Source organism: Miscanthus floridulus, chromosome 19, assembly GCF_019320115.1.
Source record: "Miscanthus floridulus cultivar M001 chromosome 19, ASM1932011v1, whole genome shotgun sequence".
Taxonomy (NCBI): Eukaryota; Viridiplantae; Streptophyta; class Magnoliopsida; order Poales; family Poaceae; genus Miscanthus; species Miscanthus floridulus.
The window spans coordinates 2,847,040-2,862,275 of record NC_089598.1 but is presented as its reverse complement, the minus strand read 5'-3'; the positions used below and the strand labels follow the sequence as shown (position 1 = coordinate 2,862,275).

The 15,236-nt window shown below is 47.0% G+C and overlaps 2 protein-coding genes across 5 annotated transcripts; both read left to right on the top strand.

The window, feature by feature from the left end:
- The first annotated feature begins 7,254 nt into the window (after window positions 1–7,254).
- LOC136528685 (uncharacterized) lies at window positions 7,255–10,841 on the top strand. 4 transcript variants are annotated; one of them, XM_066521654.1, is made up of 7 exons: window positions 7,255–8,067; window positions 8,747–8,779; window positions 9,584–9,704; window positions 9,794–9,871; window positions 9,962–10,045; window positions 10,137–10,325; window positions 10,583–10,841. In XM_066521654.1, the coding sequence occupies exons 1-7, from the start codon at window positions 8,012–8,014 to the stop codon at window positions 10,613–10,615; spliced, it is 594 nt and encodes a 197-aa protein (XP_066377751.1). In that variant the 5' UTR covers window positions 7,255–8,011; the 3' UTR covers window positions 10,616–10,841. The 4 variants fall into 4 exon arrangements, with proteins under 4 accessions (XP_066377751.1, XP_066377750.1, XP_066377748.1 ...); XM_066521653.1 differs by having other exon boundaries at window positions 8,741–8,779; XM_066521651.1 differs by lacking the exons at window positions 7,255–8,067; window positions 8,747–8,779 and having other exon boundaries at window positions 9,329–9,704; window positions 10,586–10,841.
- A 3,129-nt stretch (window positions 10,842–13,970) lies between these two features.
- On the top strand, window positions 13,971–14,393 carry LOC136525383 (uncharacterized). The gene has a single exon (XM_066518390.1). It carries the CDS (start codon window positions 13,971–13,973, stop codon window positions 14,391–14,393), a length of 423 nt encoding a protein of 140 aa, XP_066374487.1.
- The last annotated feature ends 843 nt before the right edge of the window (window positions 14,394–15,236 follow it).

The following is a 15,236-nucleotide window of genomic DNA, read 5'->3' as shown; positions in this document are numbered from 1 at the left end:
ATCCATAGTGCTCTAGCCACCAAAAGTGCTTAAGAGAAGATTAGCCGATTGGCAAAAGTGCTATGTGTTTAGTGAGGTTTGCATAAGCTTTTGGTGCTTGCACGCAACAAGTGCTATACACTCAGGGCTTGTAGCCTTGTGAGACCCCCAACTCATGGAGTGTCTCCCGTTGTTGTACTCGGGGACACGAGGCCCTTGGCGTTTTGGCCTAAAACTTGATAGTGAAGATGGTGGGGAGTGATCTGGGAGAAGGTCACACGGACACCCGTTTGTGAGTGGGGAAGGCCTATGGACGATCCATGGAGTTTCCTAACCGGGAGAATGGGCCTTATGAGGGCATCCTTGTGAGGGGCTCCAACAAAGACTTGGAAAACTCTTTTTATATTAGAGGTATTATAGGTGCCGACATTTTTCCCTATAGTGTTGTGGGCGCCATCAACTCTCATACCAGATAAATACGGTAAGGCTCCCCCACATGCCTCTAGGACATCAACAGTGTTGTGGGTGCCGGTATGTACCATACCAGGCGAACATGGTAAGACCACTTGCATGCCTCTGGGTATCAACAGTGTGGCAGGCACCGACGTCTGCCATACCTGAAGAAGACGACGCAACCTCCCACGTGCATCTGACACTAAACAGTATTGTGGGCGCCTACCATCATCTTGTATTCGCCGACGTAGGTAACAAGACTTAGTAGCATACATACTCTCTCCCTCTCACTTGTATTCATCTATAAAAGGGGATGCACTCTCTCCCAAATTGACTCAATTCGATAGAATCGATCAGTTTACTAGTACACAACAACAGAACCACCAGGTTCGAACCACAAGCACACGCTCGAACACTTAACACATAGCGGGGCTCCTGTACCCCCCATCTTTCTCCCTTCTGTTTGTAACCCCACAGCAAACTTCGAGCACCTGGGCTCAGGAATAAAGTCACCGACCAACTCAAACTAGACGTAGGACACGTTGCCTGAACCAGTATAAACCCCATGTCATTGAGTGCTAGGCCACCTCCGATCACAACGTACGGCAAAACTATAAATATTTACGTGTTGGTCACTTTCTGCACCGAGAGTTGGCGTCGTCCGTGGAGAAGACGTTGTACATTCAACACTTTTTGGTCATCGGATGGCACACTTTTCCGCCACCTTCGCCATGGTGGGCTCGAGCGATACGACTCGCTTCGGCTCACTGGAGTTTCCCGCACTCCCACCTGTTGGGATGTGGGTTCCACCCATCTTCGAGCCGTCCCAGGCCTTCCTCTTCGGAAGCCTGGACTTCGTCGCCGACCGGCTCGGCGTACTACACCTCCGTGAGGAGGCACTTGTTCCGGCACCCGTCGGAGGGGCGCCCTCCATCGGCTTCGGGACGCACGACGACTTCAACGACGAGGCACCTGCGCTTCATTCCGAGCAAACTCTCTGCTCAAACCCCGCTGTGAGTAATGTACATACTGTTATTTACACTATGTTTACTATCTCCCGCCGATTATCCAGAGGGACCGTATTGCCCGCACCGCGAACACCGTACGATCGGTTCCCCTGCGGCCTCGCGTCTCCCGCAGACGCGTGCGCTCGAGGGCTCCGAAGGACGCTGGCGCCATCCCCTCTCACATCCGAATTCGTGGGAATGGTGAGCTATGCTCCTACCACTTTCCACGAACTCCTGGATGATGAGGTTGAAAGCGACAGCTCCAGCATCGGCGACATGACACCTAGCCACCGTCCGTCACGGGGGTGCGCTATGGCAAACGCTCTGGGATAGCCGCCGGTGGTTGCGGAGTCTGTGCAGACTCACACCTCTCTAGACCCACATGCAGGGGCCCTCGCGCTTGCACAAGAGCACGCCGAGGAGCTACGACGACGGCGACAGAACCAGCCGCCGCCTGCGCCGACACACTCGGTGCAGCACGTTGCGCCTTAGGCGCATGACCCGGCGGGCGGCGCCCAGGATCGCGCCTGCCAGGTCCAGCGCGACATCATGAACGAGGGGAACGACCCCCCACAGTTCACTCGGGCTAGCTAGAACATCGCCACTGCGGCAATGCTTCTGCGCGGCGTTCCTGAGCCCGTCGACCTCCAGGAGCGGGCGGTCTACCGGAACTTCCGGGCGCTGGAAGAAGCTGTCTCCATTCAATAGGTGAAAAGCTCTGCATCGCGACTCCAACACGCGCCCTCTCTCCCCACTGAGGGAGTGGGGACGCACCAGATGGATCGCTCCGTCCGCTCACTACCACAGCCACCAAGCATGGCTCGGGAGGCAGCGGCTGTGCCGCGGTCTGACTTGGCACTTGCTCTACACCGACCGCCGATACACGAACGCCCGGTCCGCACCAAGACGCTCGCAGCGTCATCAACAACCAGCATCAGGCCTAGCATGATGATGACGTCCACCGGGCGACAATGAGGGCAGGCGACACGGGTCCCACCCGAACCATCGAGGGGAGCGATGAAACGCGCCCCAGGCATGGTCGCCGCCCAGACGACCGGAGTCCTAGCCCTAAGGGCCCGGGACCATGGGCCTTTGGCCGGCGTATCCGGAGAGCGCCATTCCCACAGCGCTTCCGACCGGCCACCAACATCGCCAAGTACACCGGGGAGACAAACCCCGGTATTTGGCTCAAAGATTTTCGGCTCGCCTACCGAGCCGGAGGGGTGGATGATGACCTTTTCATCATTCAATATATCCCCATCTGCGTAGGGGAATATGTTCGGGCGTGGTTCGAATTCCTCCCGCGCGACAGCATCCGTGACTGGGCGGACCTCAAGAGGGTCTTCGTCGGAAAATTCTAGGGGACATATGTCCGCCCTGGAAACTCCTGGGACCTCAAGAGCTGCCAGCAGGAGCCCAGTGAGTCCCTGCGGGATTACATCCGTAGGTTCTCCCAACGATGCAACCCCCTCCCTGATGTCGTCGACGCGGACGTCATCAGCGCATTCCTTTCCGGGACGACCTGTGAGTCCCTGATCCACAAGCTTGGCTGCCTGAAGCCCCGTACCACCCACGACCTGCTCGATGTCGCCACTAACCACGCACTACTAATTTTTAACCCTATTGCATCGCTTCACCTTGAATCAAACACAAATCTGATGCAATAGGTGGCTACTATTGCATCAATTTTGCAAATCTGATGAAATAGGTGGTCATTATTGCATCGAGAAGGAATTGGATGCGATAGTAATTTATGTCGATGCAATAGGTACGATCTATCGCACCGATTTCGAACAAGAGATGCAATAGGTAGAATTAATTGCATCGGACAAATTTGGTTGCATTACTATTGATTTTCGATGCAATACGTAGGTGGTATTGCACCGGTTTAGAATATAGGTGCAATTAGAAAGTACTATTGCAACGGATTGACAGTGCTGGACTCTGATGCAATATGTGATTTTTATTGCATTGATTTAGCATGCGATACATGGTCACTATTGCATTGAAAGCTTTATGTTGCAAGAGGCTAAAACATATTGTTAGACCTCAAGTGCCTCGAGGACCCAAGGAAGCACAAGGCAGGTATCAAAATGGAATATTTTTTTGTGACAAATAACTCATATAGCATCGATCAATGTTCGTGGCAAATAGTTAAATCGCAACATAATTGCATAGTTGCAATAGCCTATCACAACAAAGTTGCATTCAGGTTTACCGCACAGAAAGATTTGTGGCTAAAACAGCACATATAACCTTTGTTATTTGATTAATAAATCAATGTTGAAAAAAGTTTGTAGCAAAATAGAAATTATTGCACCATAGTACCGTACACATATTAAATCAATTCATCAATAACTGTGACAAGACTTTAAAATAGTATGTATAATCCTAATTGTAGAAGTATGTTACTAATAGTACAAGAATTACGTATAAAACTGTGTATGTAGCTAGTACTGCAAAAGAAAAGTCCAGCGGCGGCTCCTCCCGTCACTGTTGTTTCTCCTCTTCCTCCGGGCTCTTCTGCTTCTCCGTGAAAGATACATCACCGTTGCAAAAAAATCATGATTCAAACAACAGTTATAGATGGGCTACATTAATCTGCCACTATCTAGTAGCAACAAAGAAAACCAAACCAAATTTATCATAGTGGTCATTTACATTTCTCATTTCAAAAAAGTGCTAATTTTTTCAACGGTGGCATTAGGAAACATAGTAAAGAATTTCAACATTAAGAAACCTCAATATTTAATAGGCCAAGCAGACTGTTCAACCTCATAAAAAATCGATCAGATAAGACTGTCATTTAAAGAATCCACACACACAAACAAGACATTGTTTCACTTCCGTCACACACATTAGTATCATGGCTCTCATTATCTTGAATCCTGACAGAGCTAAACTATAATAGGTATTTTCATATATATAAACATCATTTTCAGTAGTTTTACCACTGTCAGTCACATATTGCTGCCTGCCATGTATACTACTGTCAGATAAGTCCACTCTCCAAAATTTCACTACTACTATGCATTATATTAGTTCAGATAGGTTCAGATCAAAGCAGGGCTGCATGCATGCATGCTTTTGTTACTAATCGGCAGGCAGGTGGTGGATCCCTGAACCTCTGATTTGTACAGTTACAGTATGGTGCTGATACTGATTTGCAGGCCAGGCCATGTCAGGAACGGCCGGCAGGGGCGGGTCCAGCAGCAAGCCATCTCCCTAATCCATGGATCTGCCGCAATGCTCCATCGGAATCGGATGATTGCTGTGCATCCGTTCTATAGAAATGCGGAGTACGGCCGCAGCGGCAGGTCCGGCGCCGGCACCGGTGAAGACTACGACAGCAATGAAATGCAAGAACTATCTTTGACTGAAATCAAATCAAGCGCTAGAAAGAAATTGCTTTTGTGCATCCACATGACAAACGCCGATCGGATCTTGGATGCTTTGTGCAAGGAATTGCAGCAGATTCAACAAATTGCCACTCGGGTCTGGGAGGAAGGAAAATTACACGTATAGATAGGGGATATCTAGATCTAGATGTATGTACCTGTCATGCGGCACTTCAATCCCAGGAGCAAGGTTCTTCCTCATGGCGACTAGGGATATGAGCACGGGAACGGGAGCCGCCAGCCCACCACCGACGACGGAGATGATGCAGCAGGGAGGCCACCATCGGCTGTCGTGCTGCAGCCGCGAAGGTTCCCGTCGCGCCAGTGCCGCTGCACAGGTAGGGTTAGGGAAGGTACAGTGCGAGGGAGCTCTGGGGAAATTTGGAGAATCCAAGAATGGGGAAGTCCGGCAAGACTAATGAGTTGAGGGGAGATTGAGGCAAGGTTAAGGCGCGCTGGGGCAGGATTTTGCACGCCTACGAGGGGATTTTGCGCGCGCAGCGTGGCGCCATTGCGCGAGGCGGGCGCAAGAGTGGTCAAGCGCCCAACATCTTTTTTTAAGAAGTGGTTCGTGTGGGCAAACTATTATAAGTAATTTAGATAGTAAGCTATTTTAATTAAAATTTAAAGTATATTATTTATTTTAAAAATATTTGTAAGAGTTTTTTAATATGTTTGTAAGAGTTTTTCAAAATGTTTGTAAGAGTTAAGCAAACTGAAAGTATTAATACTCAAAATTGGCCGAAGGGGGATAATCCTAATCCTAAATATTCTAGAAAAACAAACTAAGTCGGTTTTAGATTAGGCTAAACCAAAATTGACGACTTACTCAAAATGCAAAATAAGCTCCACCATTGTGTTCCACTCGTCAAGGCAATTAAAAAACATACATAGATCGCCCAATCTGGAGTTTGTACAAAGAAATTGTGACTTCAAAAAGAATCATCCTGCAAAAGTCGGCAAGGCCGGTTTTTGCCATGTTTCCTAGCTTAAAACAAAAATGGCTAAGCCGGCCGGTTTGCCTAGTCTGAATCGAAAACTATGGAACAGGAATAGGGAGCTATCTCCCAATTGACATCTCCATACACATGTTCATAGGGCATGATTGGTTCGCCGAGAAGACACACCAAGCTCATAACAGCCAGCGCAGGCTCCCCTTTGCCGGCCTAGTTCCATCCACGGGCGTGAACCAAGCTGTTTGAGTCTCAGATACACGCACGAAGTGCCGGTGGGTGGTAGCACGTCACCGATGGAGCTTGTCTCACTAGAATGGATTTCGTTTTATCTGGAACCTGGGCTCGTCGCGTCATTTTGAATTTGCCTAACCTGGCCAGCTACGCACATAGGCAACCCAACAATCACATCATGTATCCCATGGCCAGGCTCTTCCATACTCAAGAAACAAATCATGCCCGTGGGCTTCTATCTCACTACCAGTAGGTTTTAATGTGACTAGTGGATAAATTTATTTTCTTACAGAAAAAATTAGTAAAAAAACATTTTATATCCTCCAACGTGGAAACCCTAGTCCTCTTCATGCACTCATCGTATTCGTCCACTACCTCCAAGGGCTCAAATCTTGGATGCACGTCCTTTCCAAATCATCGCCCACATTCCCTCCAACCATCGATCTAGAGGCAAGAGGGGTATTCTGCTTTCTCTCTGTTTGTATCAGTTTGCTATTTTATCAGGAATATAAGTGCATCTCTGTCAACAATGAGGCATGTTATTAATCCAGAAATGTGTAGCCGTTCACTGGTGCAGTGACGCCTTCTTGTCAACTTCAATAATTTTATTCTATCCTTGTTCCATCATCTTGTTACGGTGTGCAAGTGCAACTAAAAGAGATTAAATGTTGTGAGAGGATAGCAGCATTACTTTGTGCCTAAAACATTGTAACAGTAATATTTGGTCTCTAATATTTAGTAGCAATTCATTTCATATGGCCTTTTAGTACTAGAAAATATGTAGGGAATACTGATTATGTTTGCTCCGATTCAGATTTCACAGCACTGAACAATACTGAACATTGTCAGTGTCAGTGGTAGTATGCAATTTATAGTAGCACTAAGCAAATGAGATGTGGTAAATTGTCTACTTAAGGCCATATTGATGCCTACAAGAGTTCACCTCTTAATCGAGGCATATATGATTATTGATAAAATTTCACTGGTGTATCTTATTCATTTGTTCTTTCCTTAGCAAACTAGGTATTTTCTTTAAATAATTTACAAGAGCTGAGTCTACCTTCTATGTTACTTCTATCATAATTTACATGGAAATGTAAGGGGTAAGGATCTGTACCAAATTTCCCAACCTATTCCCTCAAATTTTCCCAACAGACCCCTAATTCCTACTTCCATGCCCCTAATTAAATATCCTGATACTTCCACTCTTTGTACCTTTGCTTCATTTGTCGGGTCCGTTGATATAATTATTGTCCATTGATACAGTAGGTACTCCAAAGGTTGAGAGACTTGCCTAGACCATATTTGCTAGCGCATTCTGTTGAAGGCACACACTTTACTGTGAGAAGTGTAACCTTCAGTTCCTCAGTTTGGGTTTGGGAGTTTCCAGAGTTGGGGAATAGATAGCTGGGTACCCTGAGCACTTGATCTTGTTTGCATGTACTAGATAGCTGGGAATAGATATTTATTTTTGCAATTTGTATCGTATCAAATGATAGAGGGTGTGCTGGTATTGGTACTGCAGGTCTGTAGGCTGATCATTATATTTGCATTATATTACAGTGACTGCATTTTCAAAACAAGGGAGCAAGAGCAATGTCAACCCCTGGCACATGTGGATCTCAAGCAGTGCAGCTCAAGGCGGTGCTGGTGCATCTCAAGAGGATGATGTTGCTGTTGGTGATAAAAGGAAACAACAACAAAACAGCAAGCTGAAATATGTTATTTGGAAAGAACTATATGTTACTGAAATTCTATCATGTTTGCACATACTAGTCATGTTGAATGTTATATGCAGAGCCCGTTCAGTTACATCAAGTCAATATAGTAAATTTTAACCTGTTTCATGCATGCATATTATTCTGTTCCTGTCAATTATTGTTGCTTGAATTGTTGAATGGAGACATCTCATTTCTGAAATTGCAGCAGAGGCTGATGAAATTGCAGTAGAGGGCAACTGAGCCGACAGGCTGCATCTGCTTCTTCCATGGCTGTAGCATTTGGCGGTGGTTTCACGAGCACCTCTTCCTCAGTCGGATCTTTGTAGGTCATTCTGTCAAAGCTCTTCCCTCTTTATGTTTTTCCTTGTCAGAGTGTAATAGGTTCAGAATTCTTATCAGGGTCCTCAGTTGATTTGGACATAAATAAAACATTGTGCCAAGCCTTGACATTTATTTAATTTTTCTAAGATGTGGCTGGAGATGTGGGCTGCATTTCAAACAAAGGAATTGCTAAATCTCACCTGAGATTTATTTTGCACTATCCCTCCCGACAAAGCATTATTGGCTTTCACATGTCCATTATAGAACTGCATGAGGCATAATTCTTTTTCTGGAGCCTGATTTTGGCAACATATACACAATGTATGTTTTAGCAACTGTATATGTGATTAGAAGTGCAAAACCAAACAATGACTGGTAGTCTGGATGAAGTTCCAGCATAGTTTAGAAACTAGTGATAACAATTAACTGAAATTACTAGATTTCTGTGTCCGCAGCTTGCTAGATTAACTGAAATGATTACTCCACATACACTGAATTTTTTTTTGTTGATTTTTGTGTCTGCAGCTTGCTGCTGCATCTTACTTTTGACACTCAAATTTAATAGTATGCAAAATTATGTTTGCTAAGCCTATACTATTTATTTCTGACATTAGTTTGCAAATGATACTATGTCATACCTGACATGCCTAGTCCGTGTTTCTGTTATTTGGAAGATTCAGCGATACCTTATTGTGTGATGCCTACTTTGCAAGTGTTTCTGTTCATGCAGTCATTTGGAAGATTATGTGATGCCTACCGTGATCCAGATATGATTTATTTTCTGTACAGCTGTTGCATGCCCAGATTTCTGGGAACTTGCTGGAAAGCAAGTTGCTTATATTAGATGCTTTATGTAGTTAATTATGTTCTTTAAAGTAATTTGAATAGAGCTGGGCTACTCGGTAAACGAGTGTCCAGTGATGTATGTTCTCATAACATGTTTTATTCATTTATCTCCAATGTCATACATATCTCTGAAATGCTAGAGTTCAACTGTCCATTGTTTTTTACCTCTCAACATGCTTTGTTAGGAATCATATTTGTATGATTAACATGGACTTGGATTTTTTGAGGAAGTAATCAGTACATGAATCTAATTGATACAGTTTGATTTCCAAAGTATCCATTTTACCTAATTCTTATTATACTTGAACTGGAACTGCTGTTGCTACTTGCTAAAGTTGAAAACACTAATTGTGTTCTTAAATTTAGGAAAGCGCCTTCTCCAAAATTGCAAAGAGAATTGAGTTGGAAGCTTCTGTGATTTCAAAAGAACAAGAAAGGCACATTCTTCATGAAACCTACAAGGAAACCACTAGATGCAGGAGCAGGAAAGGTCCTGGACATGGATACTTGGCAAAGTATCCGACCCGAAGCCAACTTATGAATGAACGAATTGAAGAGCAAGCTCGTGCATCTGCATTAGCAGCAGCAGCCCAACAGAAAAATAGTGAGATGCAAGCTGAGGTAGAGAAGTTAAAAGAAAAGCTTACCGTTCAAGCCGCTGAGAGGGAGAGCGACAAGGAAAAAATTCAGCAGCTGCAACATCAACTAGAGAGTACAAGTAGCAAGATTAGAGAAGAACTAAGGCAAGAGTTTTTTTCACTAATCAAACAACACAATCAAGCACCGCCTTTGGTAATAATACTACTTCTTAATTGTTACCAACATCATTGATTTTAGTAAAGCTTGATTGCTAATGTTTCTCCTTATAACTCCAATGCAAGAATGCTGCACCAACCACAACAGCCCCTCAGCCTGCAGAAAATATGGTTAGTGGAAATGAAGGTGCAGATTTAGCACAGGTATTATTTTTTGATAAATGCAAACCGCGATGTAATGGATACCTACATTTAATCTAACATAATGTGTGAATCTTTTTTTTAAATATGAAGGCTGGTACAGAATCTGCCCTGCCCACACATAATGAACCTGCTGTTGTTCCGACTCCCATCCAAGGATCAGAACATGTGCAACAGGTAATATACTTCAAAATTATCACATGCAGTTGAACAGATTCTTAGAATTGCTAAGTGGTGATTGCTCCTTCAAATCTTCTGGTTTTTACAGACTGTACCAGACAGTGTATTGTTGAGCAAACAGAAGAGTATCCAACCTAGTCACCTCACTCGCAGTGCCAACAGATCACTTTTCCCAAATGATAAAGATAGTAATGAGACAGTGACATTTATTACATCACAAACACTGAGGAATACTGCTGCAAATAAAAAGCTACAATGCAGAAAGAAAGGAGGAAAGGTATGAGCAATCAGGTGTCATTTTAAGTTGTTGTCCAGATTATTGACATGAACTTTGTTCACTTATACATGTATGTTTGTTCACTTAACATGAGCAATCAGGAGTTCATGCCTTATGTGTTTATAGTTCGGCTTCAGTATCCATTCTATTTGTTAAACCCAAAAATATTGTTATCCATCATGTGTTGTCTATGTTTGATTCCAACTGTGTGATCAACTATATATATTACTAATGCATGTCATTTTGACTTTTTTAGGAAGATCAACCTTGAGGGAGTCTTGGCAAGCTAAAATGAATCAAATATTGTGCAACGAGAAAGATGTCATGTTGATCTGTGCTAAGAGACATGTATTTTTGTTTATGATTGCCTATTTGTAGCATAAGTTAGTGGTTTGTAATGCAGTTCAACTTTGCAATTACCTATTTGGAAATAGGAAGGCATTTGACTTCCTTACATTGTACAAACTATTGAATGCTTATGATCCAAGTTATTAATATGATTGCCTTTTTGTGCCATTGAATTTTGTAATTTTATGAATTTCTATGCAATGAATTTGATGCAATAATTGGTTGCCCTTCAAATCTCATGTCGATGCAATAGTTTGTATTGCATCCAAGCTCATGTCGATGTGATAGTTTGTATTGCATCTAACCTTATGTCGATGCAATAGTTCGAATTGCATCGAACATAACGTCGATGCAATAGTTCCTATTGCATCGAACCAAAATGATGATGCAATAGAACCTCTTGCATCGAATCAAAATGGTGATGCAATAGATTATATAGCATCGAACCTAATATGGATGCAATATAGTCTATTGCATCGAACGATAGCCGTTGCAATAGATGTATTGCATCAACATGATTTGGATGCAATAAGCTATTGCATCTCTCAATTTTGATGCAAGAGACAACGGATGGACGATGCAATAGCTGCTTCTCGCATCAACCACAAGTAACCGATGTGAAAGGCTATTGCATCAAGACCGCTTGCATCGGCTAGCATCAAACGAGAAATTGATGCAAAACCGAACTATTGCATCTATTTTAGACCTATAACATCAAAAATTGACCGATGCAACAGGGTCAAAATTTAGTAGTGACGCCTCCGACGAGGAGGCAGTCGGAGCGCTCTTCAACGGAGGCTGGGACAAAGGCAAGGCCAAGTGCGTGGACCAAGACAAGGGCCCCTTCACGCAGAGGGGCAAGAAGAACAAAAAGGATCGGCGCCGACCGGACAACACCGCGTTGGTCGCCGCAGCGGATCGCACGGGCAAGCAGCCCCAACAGGGCCTGCCTGACCACTTCAACAAGCTCATGGATAGCCCGCGCACCAACCATGCCTACCCCATCAAACACCTCTACAAGGACTGCGAGCTCCTCAAACGTTTTCTCCAACAGGCCGATGGGCCGAAAGAAGAAGATGACAAAGAGACAACAACCAAGAAAGGAGGTGCGGTGGGCAAGGATGGAGATGGCTTCCCCGATCCTAAGGAATGCATCATGATCTTTGGCAGATCCAAAGCCATCTGGTCCAGACGCCAGCACAAGGTACGCTATAGGGAGGCATACACCGCTGAGACAGCCATCCCCTCCTTCCTTAGCTGGTCGGAATCTCCGATCACCTTCGATCGGAGGGACCATCCCTCCCACGTCGTGTGACCGGGACGCTACCCACCCATTGTCGACCCCATCGTCCGCAAGAAGCACCTCACCAAGGTGCTGATGGACGGAGGCAGCGGCCTCAACATCCTCTACATTGACACCCTCGACGCCATGCGCATCCCCCGGTCGGAACTCCGCCTAGCGGGCTCTCCCTTCCACGGGGTGATCCCAGGAGCACAGGCATACCTACTCGGGTAGATCAACCTGCCCGTCACGTTTGGCAACCGAGCCAACTTCCGCTCGGAGGTCCTCACCATCGAAGTGGTGGACTTCCTAGGGTCCTACCACGCCATCTTGGGGCGGCCATGCTACGCCAAATTCATGGCAATCCCCAACTACACCTACCTCAAGCTGAAGATGCCGGGACCGAACGACATCATCACCGTGAGCAGCACCTTCTCGCACGCCTTCACGTGCGGCCGCGAGCATTTCGAGTTCGCCACCGCGGTCATCAACTCGTCCGAGCTCCCGTGGCTCGGGGAGTCATCGACCCCAGCAGTCCTAGACTGCAACAAACCAACCTCTTCGATGGCCTTCCGCCCACTCGAGGAAACCAAGGTGGTGGGGATCGACCCCACTGACCCAACCAAGACGGTGCGGGTCAGAACCTAGGTCCCAGCCAAATAGGAATGCGAGCTCGTCGACTTCCTACACGCCAATCGTGATGTCTTCGCATGGAAGCCATCTGACATGCCGGGCATACCGCGGGACGTCGCCGAGCACGCATTGCACCTCATCCCAGGTTTGAAGCCCGCTAAGCAATGCATGCGTCGCTTCGATGACGAGGGGCGCAGGGCCATAGGCGAAGAGATCGTCAAACTCCTGGCAGCCGGATTCATTAGAGAGGTATTCCACTCTGACTGGCTTGCCAATCCCGTTCTTGTTAAAAAGAAGACCGGAAAATGGAGAATGTGCGTTGATTATACTGGCCTCAATAAAGCGTGTCCAAAGGATCATTTTCCTTTACCACGCATAGACCAGATAGTTGACTCCACCTCGGGTTGCGAGATCCTCTCCTTTCTGGATGCCTACTCAGGCTATCACCAGATCGCGATGAAAGAGCCCGATCAGCTCACAACCTCGTTCATCACCCTGTATGGTTCGTACTGCTACGTAACCATGCCTTTCGGCCTAAAGAACGATGGCGCCACCTACCAAAGGTGCATGCAGCAATGCTTCGCCGACCAAATCGACTCGCTCAATCAGCCTGATCAAACCGAACGGCTGAAACCAACAATCGCCGTCTATGTTGATGACATAGTGGTCAAAATGGTGCAAGCCTGTGACCTGATCGCAAACTTGGCCGCAACGTTCGTGAACCTCCGAAGGTTCAACATCAGATTGAACCCCAAGAAATGTGTTTTCGGGGTTCCGAAGGGAAAGCTGCTAGGATACATTGTGTCCGAGCGCGGCATCAAAGCCAACCCAAAAAGATCATGGCCATCTCCAACATGGGCCCTATACGCAATGTCAAGGGCGTACAAAGGCTCACCGGCTGCCTGGCCGCCCTAAGCCGATTCATCTCCTGGCTCAACGAATGGGAGATGCCACTCTACAACCTCCTCAAAAAGACGGACGCCTTCGTATGGACTGAGAAAGCTCAGCAGGCTCTAGAGAGTCTCAAAGCATCCCTGACGTCGGCCCCAATCCTCGTCGCTCCCGAACGGGGAGAACCCCTCTTCCTCTACGTCGCGGCAAGCAACCATGTTGTGAGCGCTGCCCTGGTCGTCAAAAGGGAGGAGCCGGGACACCACCTTAAGGTCCAGCGGCCCATGTACTTCATCGGGGAGGTACTCACCGACGCCAAGGTCCGGTACCCCTAAGTGCAGAAACTTCTATACACCATGCTGATGGCGACCCGAAAGCTCCTGCATTACTTCACCGACCACGAGGTCACGGTCGTCACTTCATACCCGCTCGGAGACATCATCTGCAACCATGATGCCACGGGATGAATCTCCAAGTGCGCACTCAAACTCATGGGCCACGACATCAGGTATATCCCTTGTACCGCCATCAAGTCTCAATCTCTCGTGGATTTTGTTGCCGAATGGACGGAGGTCCAGCTACCGACCCCAGACGTCACCCATGAGTACTGGACAATGTACTTCGATGGATCCATAATGGTGCCTGGCTTAGGGGCTGGAGTGGTTCTGATCTCCCTAGATGGGAGTAGGCTCCGCTACGCCATCTGCCTCCACTTTTTAGCCTCAAACAATGCCACGGAGTACGAGGCCCTCATCAATGGACTACGCATCACCATCGAACTTGGTGCTAGGCGACTCTATGTTCGCGGCGACTCAGAGCTAGTCGTCAATCAGGTCATGAAGGAGTCCTCCTGCAAAAGGCCCCTCATGGCAGCATACTGCCAAGAGGTGTGCAAACTCGAGGATAAATTCTAGGGAATCGTGATGCCGTCCCCCAAAAGGACAATGATGCCGCCGATTTTCTTGCAAAATTGGCCGCTAGGCAGGATCCATCTCCAAGCGGGGTCTTCATCAACGACGTCCATGAGCCGTCTGCCCGCATCCTAGAAGGTCCTATCCAAACACACCCCAATGCCAACCCTACACTCGGGGGCTCCGACCCCGACGCCAAGCCGATGCTCGGGGGCTCCGACCCCATTGTCTCCATGGCGACGTCGCCCGCCGGCGTCGCCATATTGGCACTCGACCAAACTGACTGGCGAGCATCGCTACTCGCTTACCTCCTCGAGGAGGTTCTCCCACCCGAAAGGACTAAAGCCCAATGGATCGCTCGACATGCCAAGACCTTCGTCGTGCTTAGTGACGAACTCTACAAACGAAGTCCATCGGGGGTACCCATGAAGTGCATCCCTACCAACTAGGTGAAGCAGCTCCTCCTCAAGGTCCACGCCGGGATCTGCGAACATCATGTGGCCCCAAGGTTGCTGGTTGAAAAAGCCTTTCGCCAAGGCTTTTACTGGCCCACCACACTATGAGATGCAGAGGACGTTGTCCGCAGGTGTGAGGGATGCCAATTCTACGCTCGGCAAACCCATTTGCCGGCGTAGGAGCTTCAAACCATCCCTATCACCTAGTCGTTCGCGGTCTGGGGCCTCGACATGGTAGGACCCCTCAAAAAGGGCCTGAGCAGCTTTCACTCACCTGCTCGTAGCGGTCGACAAATTTACCAAGTGGATAGAGGCTAAGCCCATCACCAACATCCGCTCGGAAGAGGCAGTCAAATTCTTCCTCGACATCATCTACCAATTCGGCGTTCCT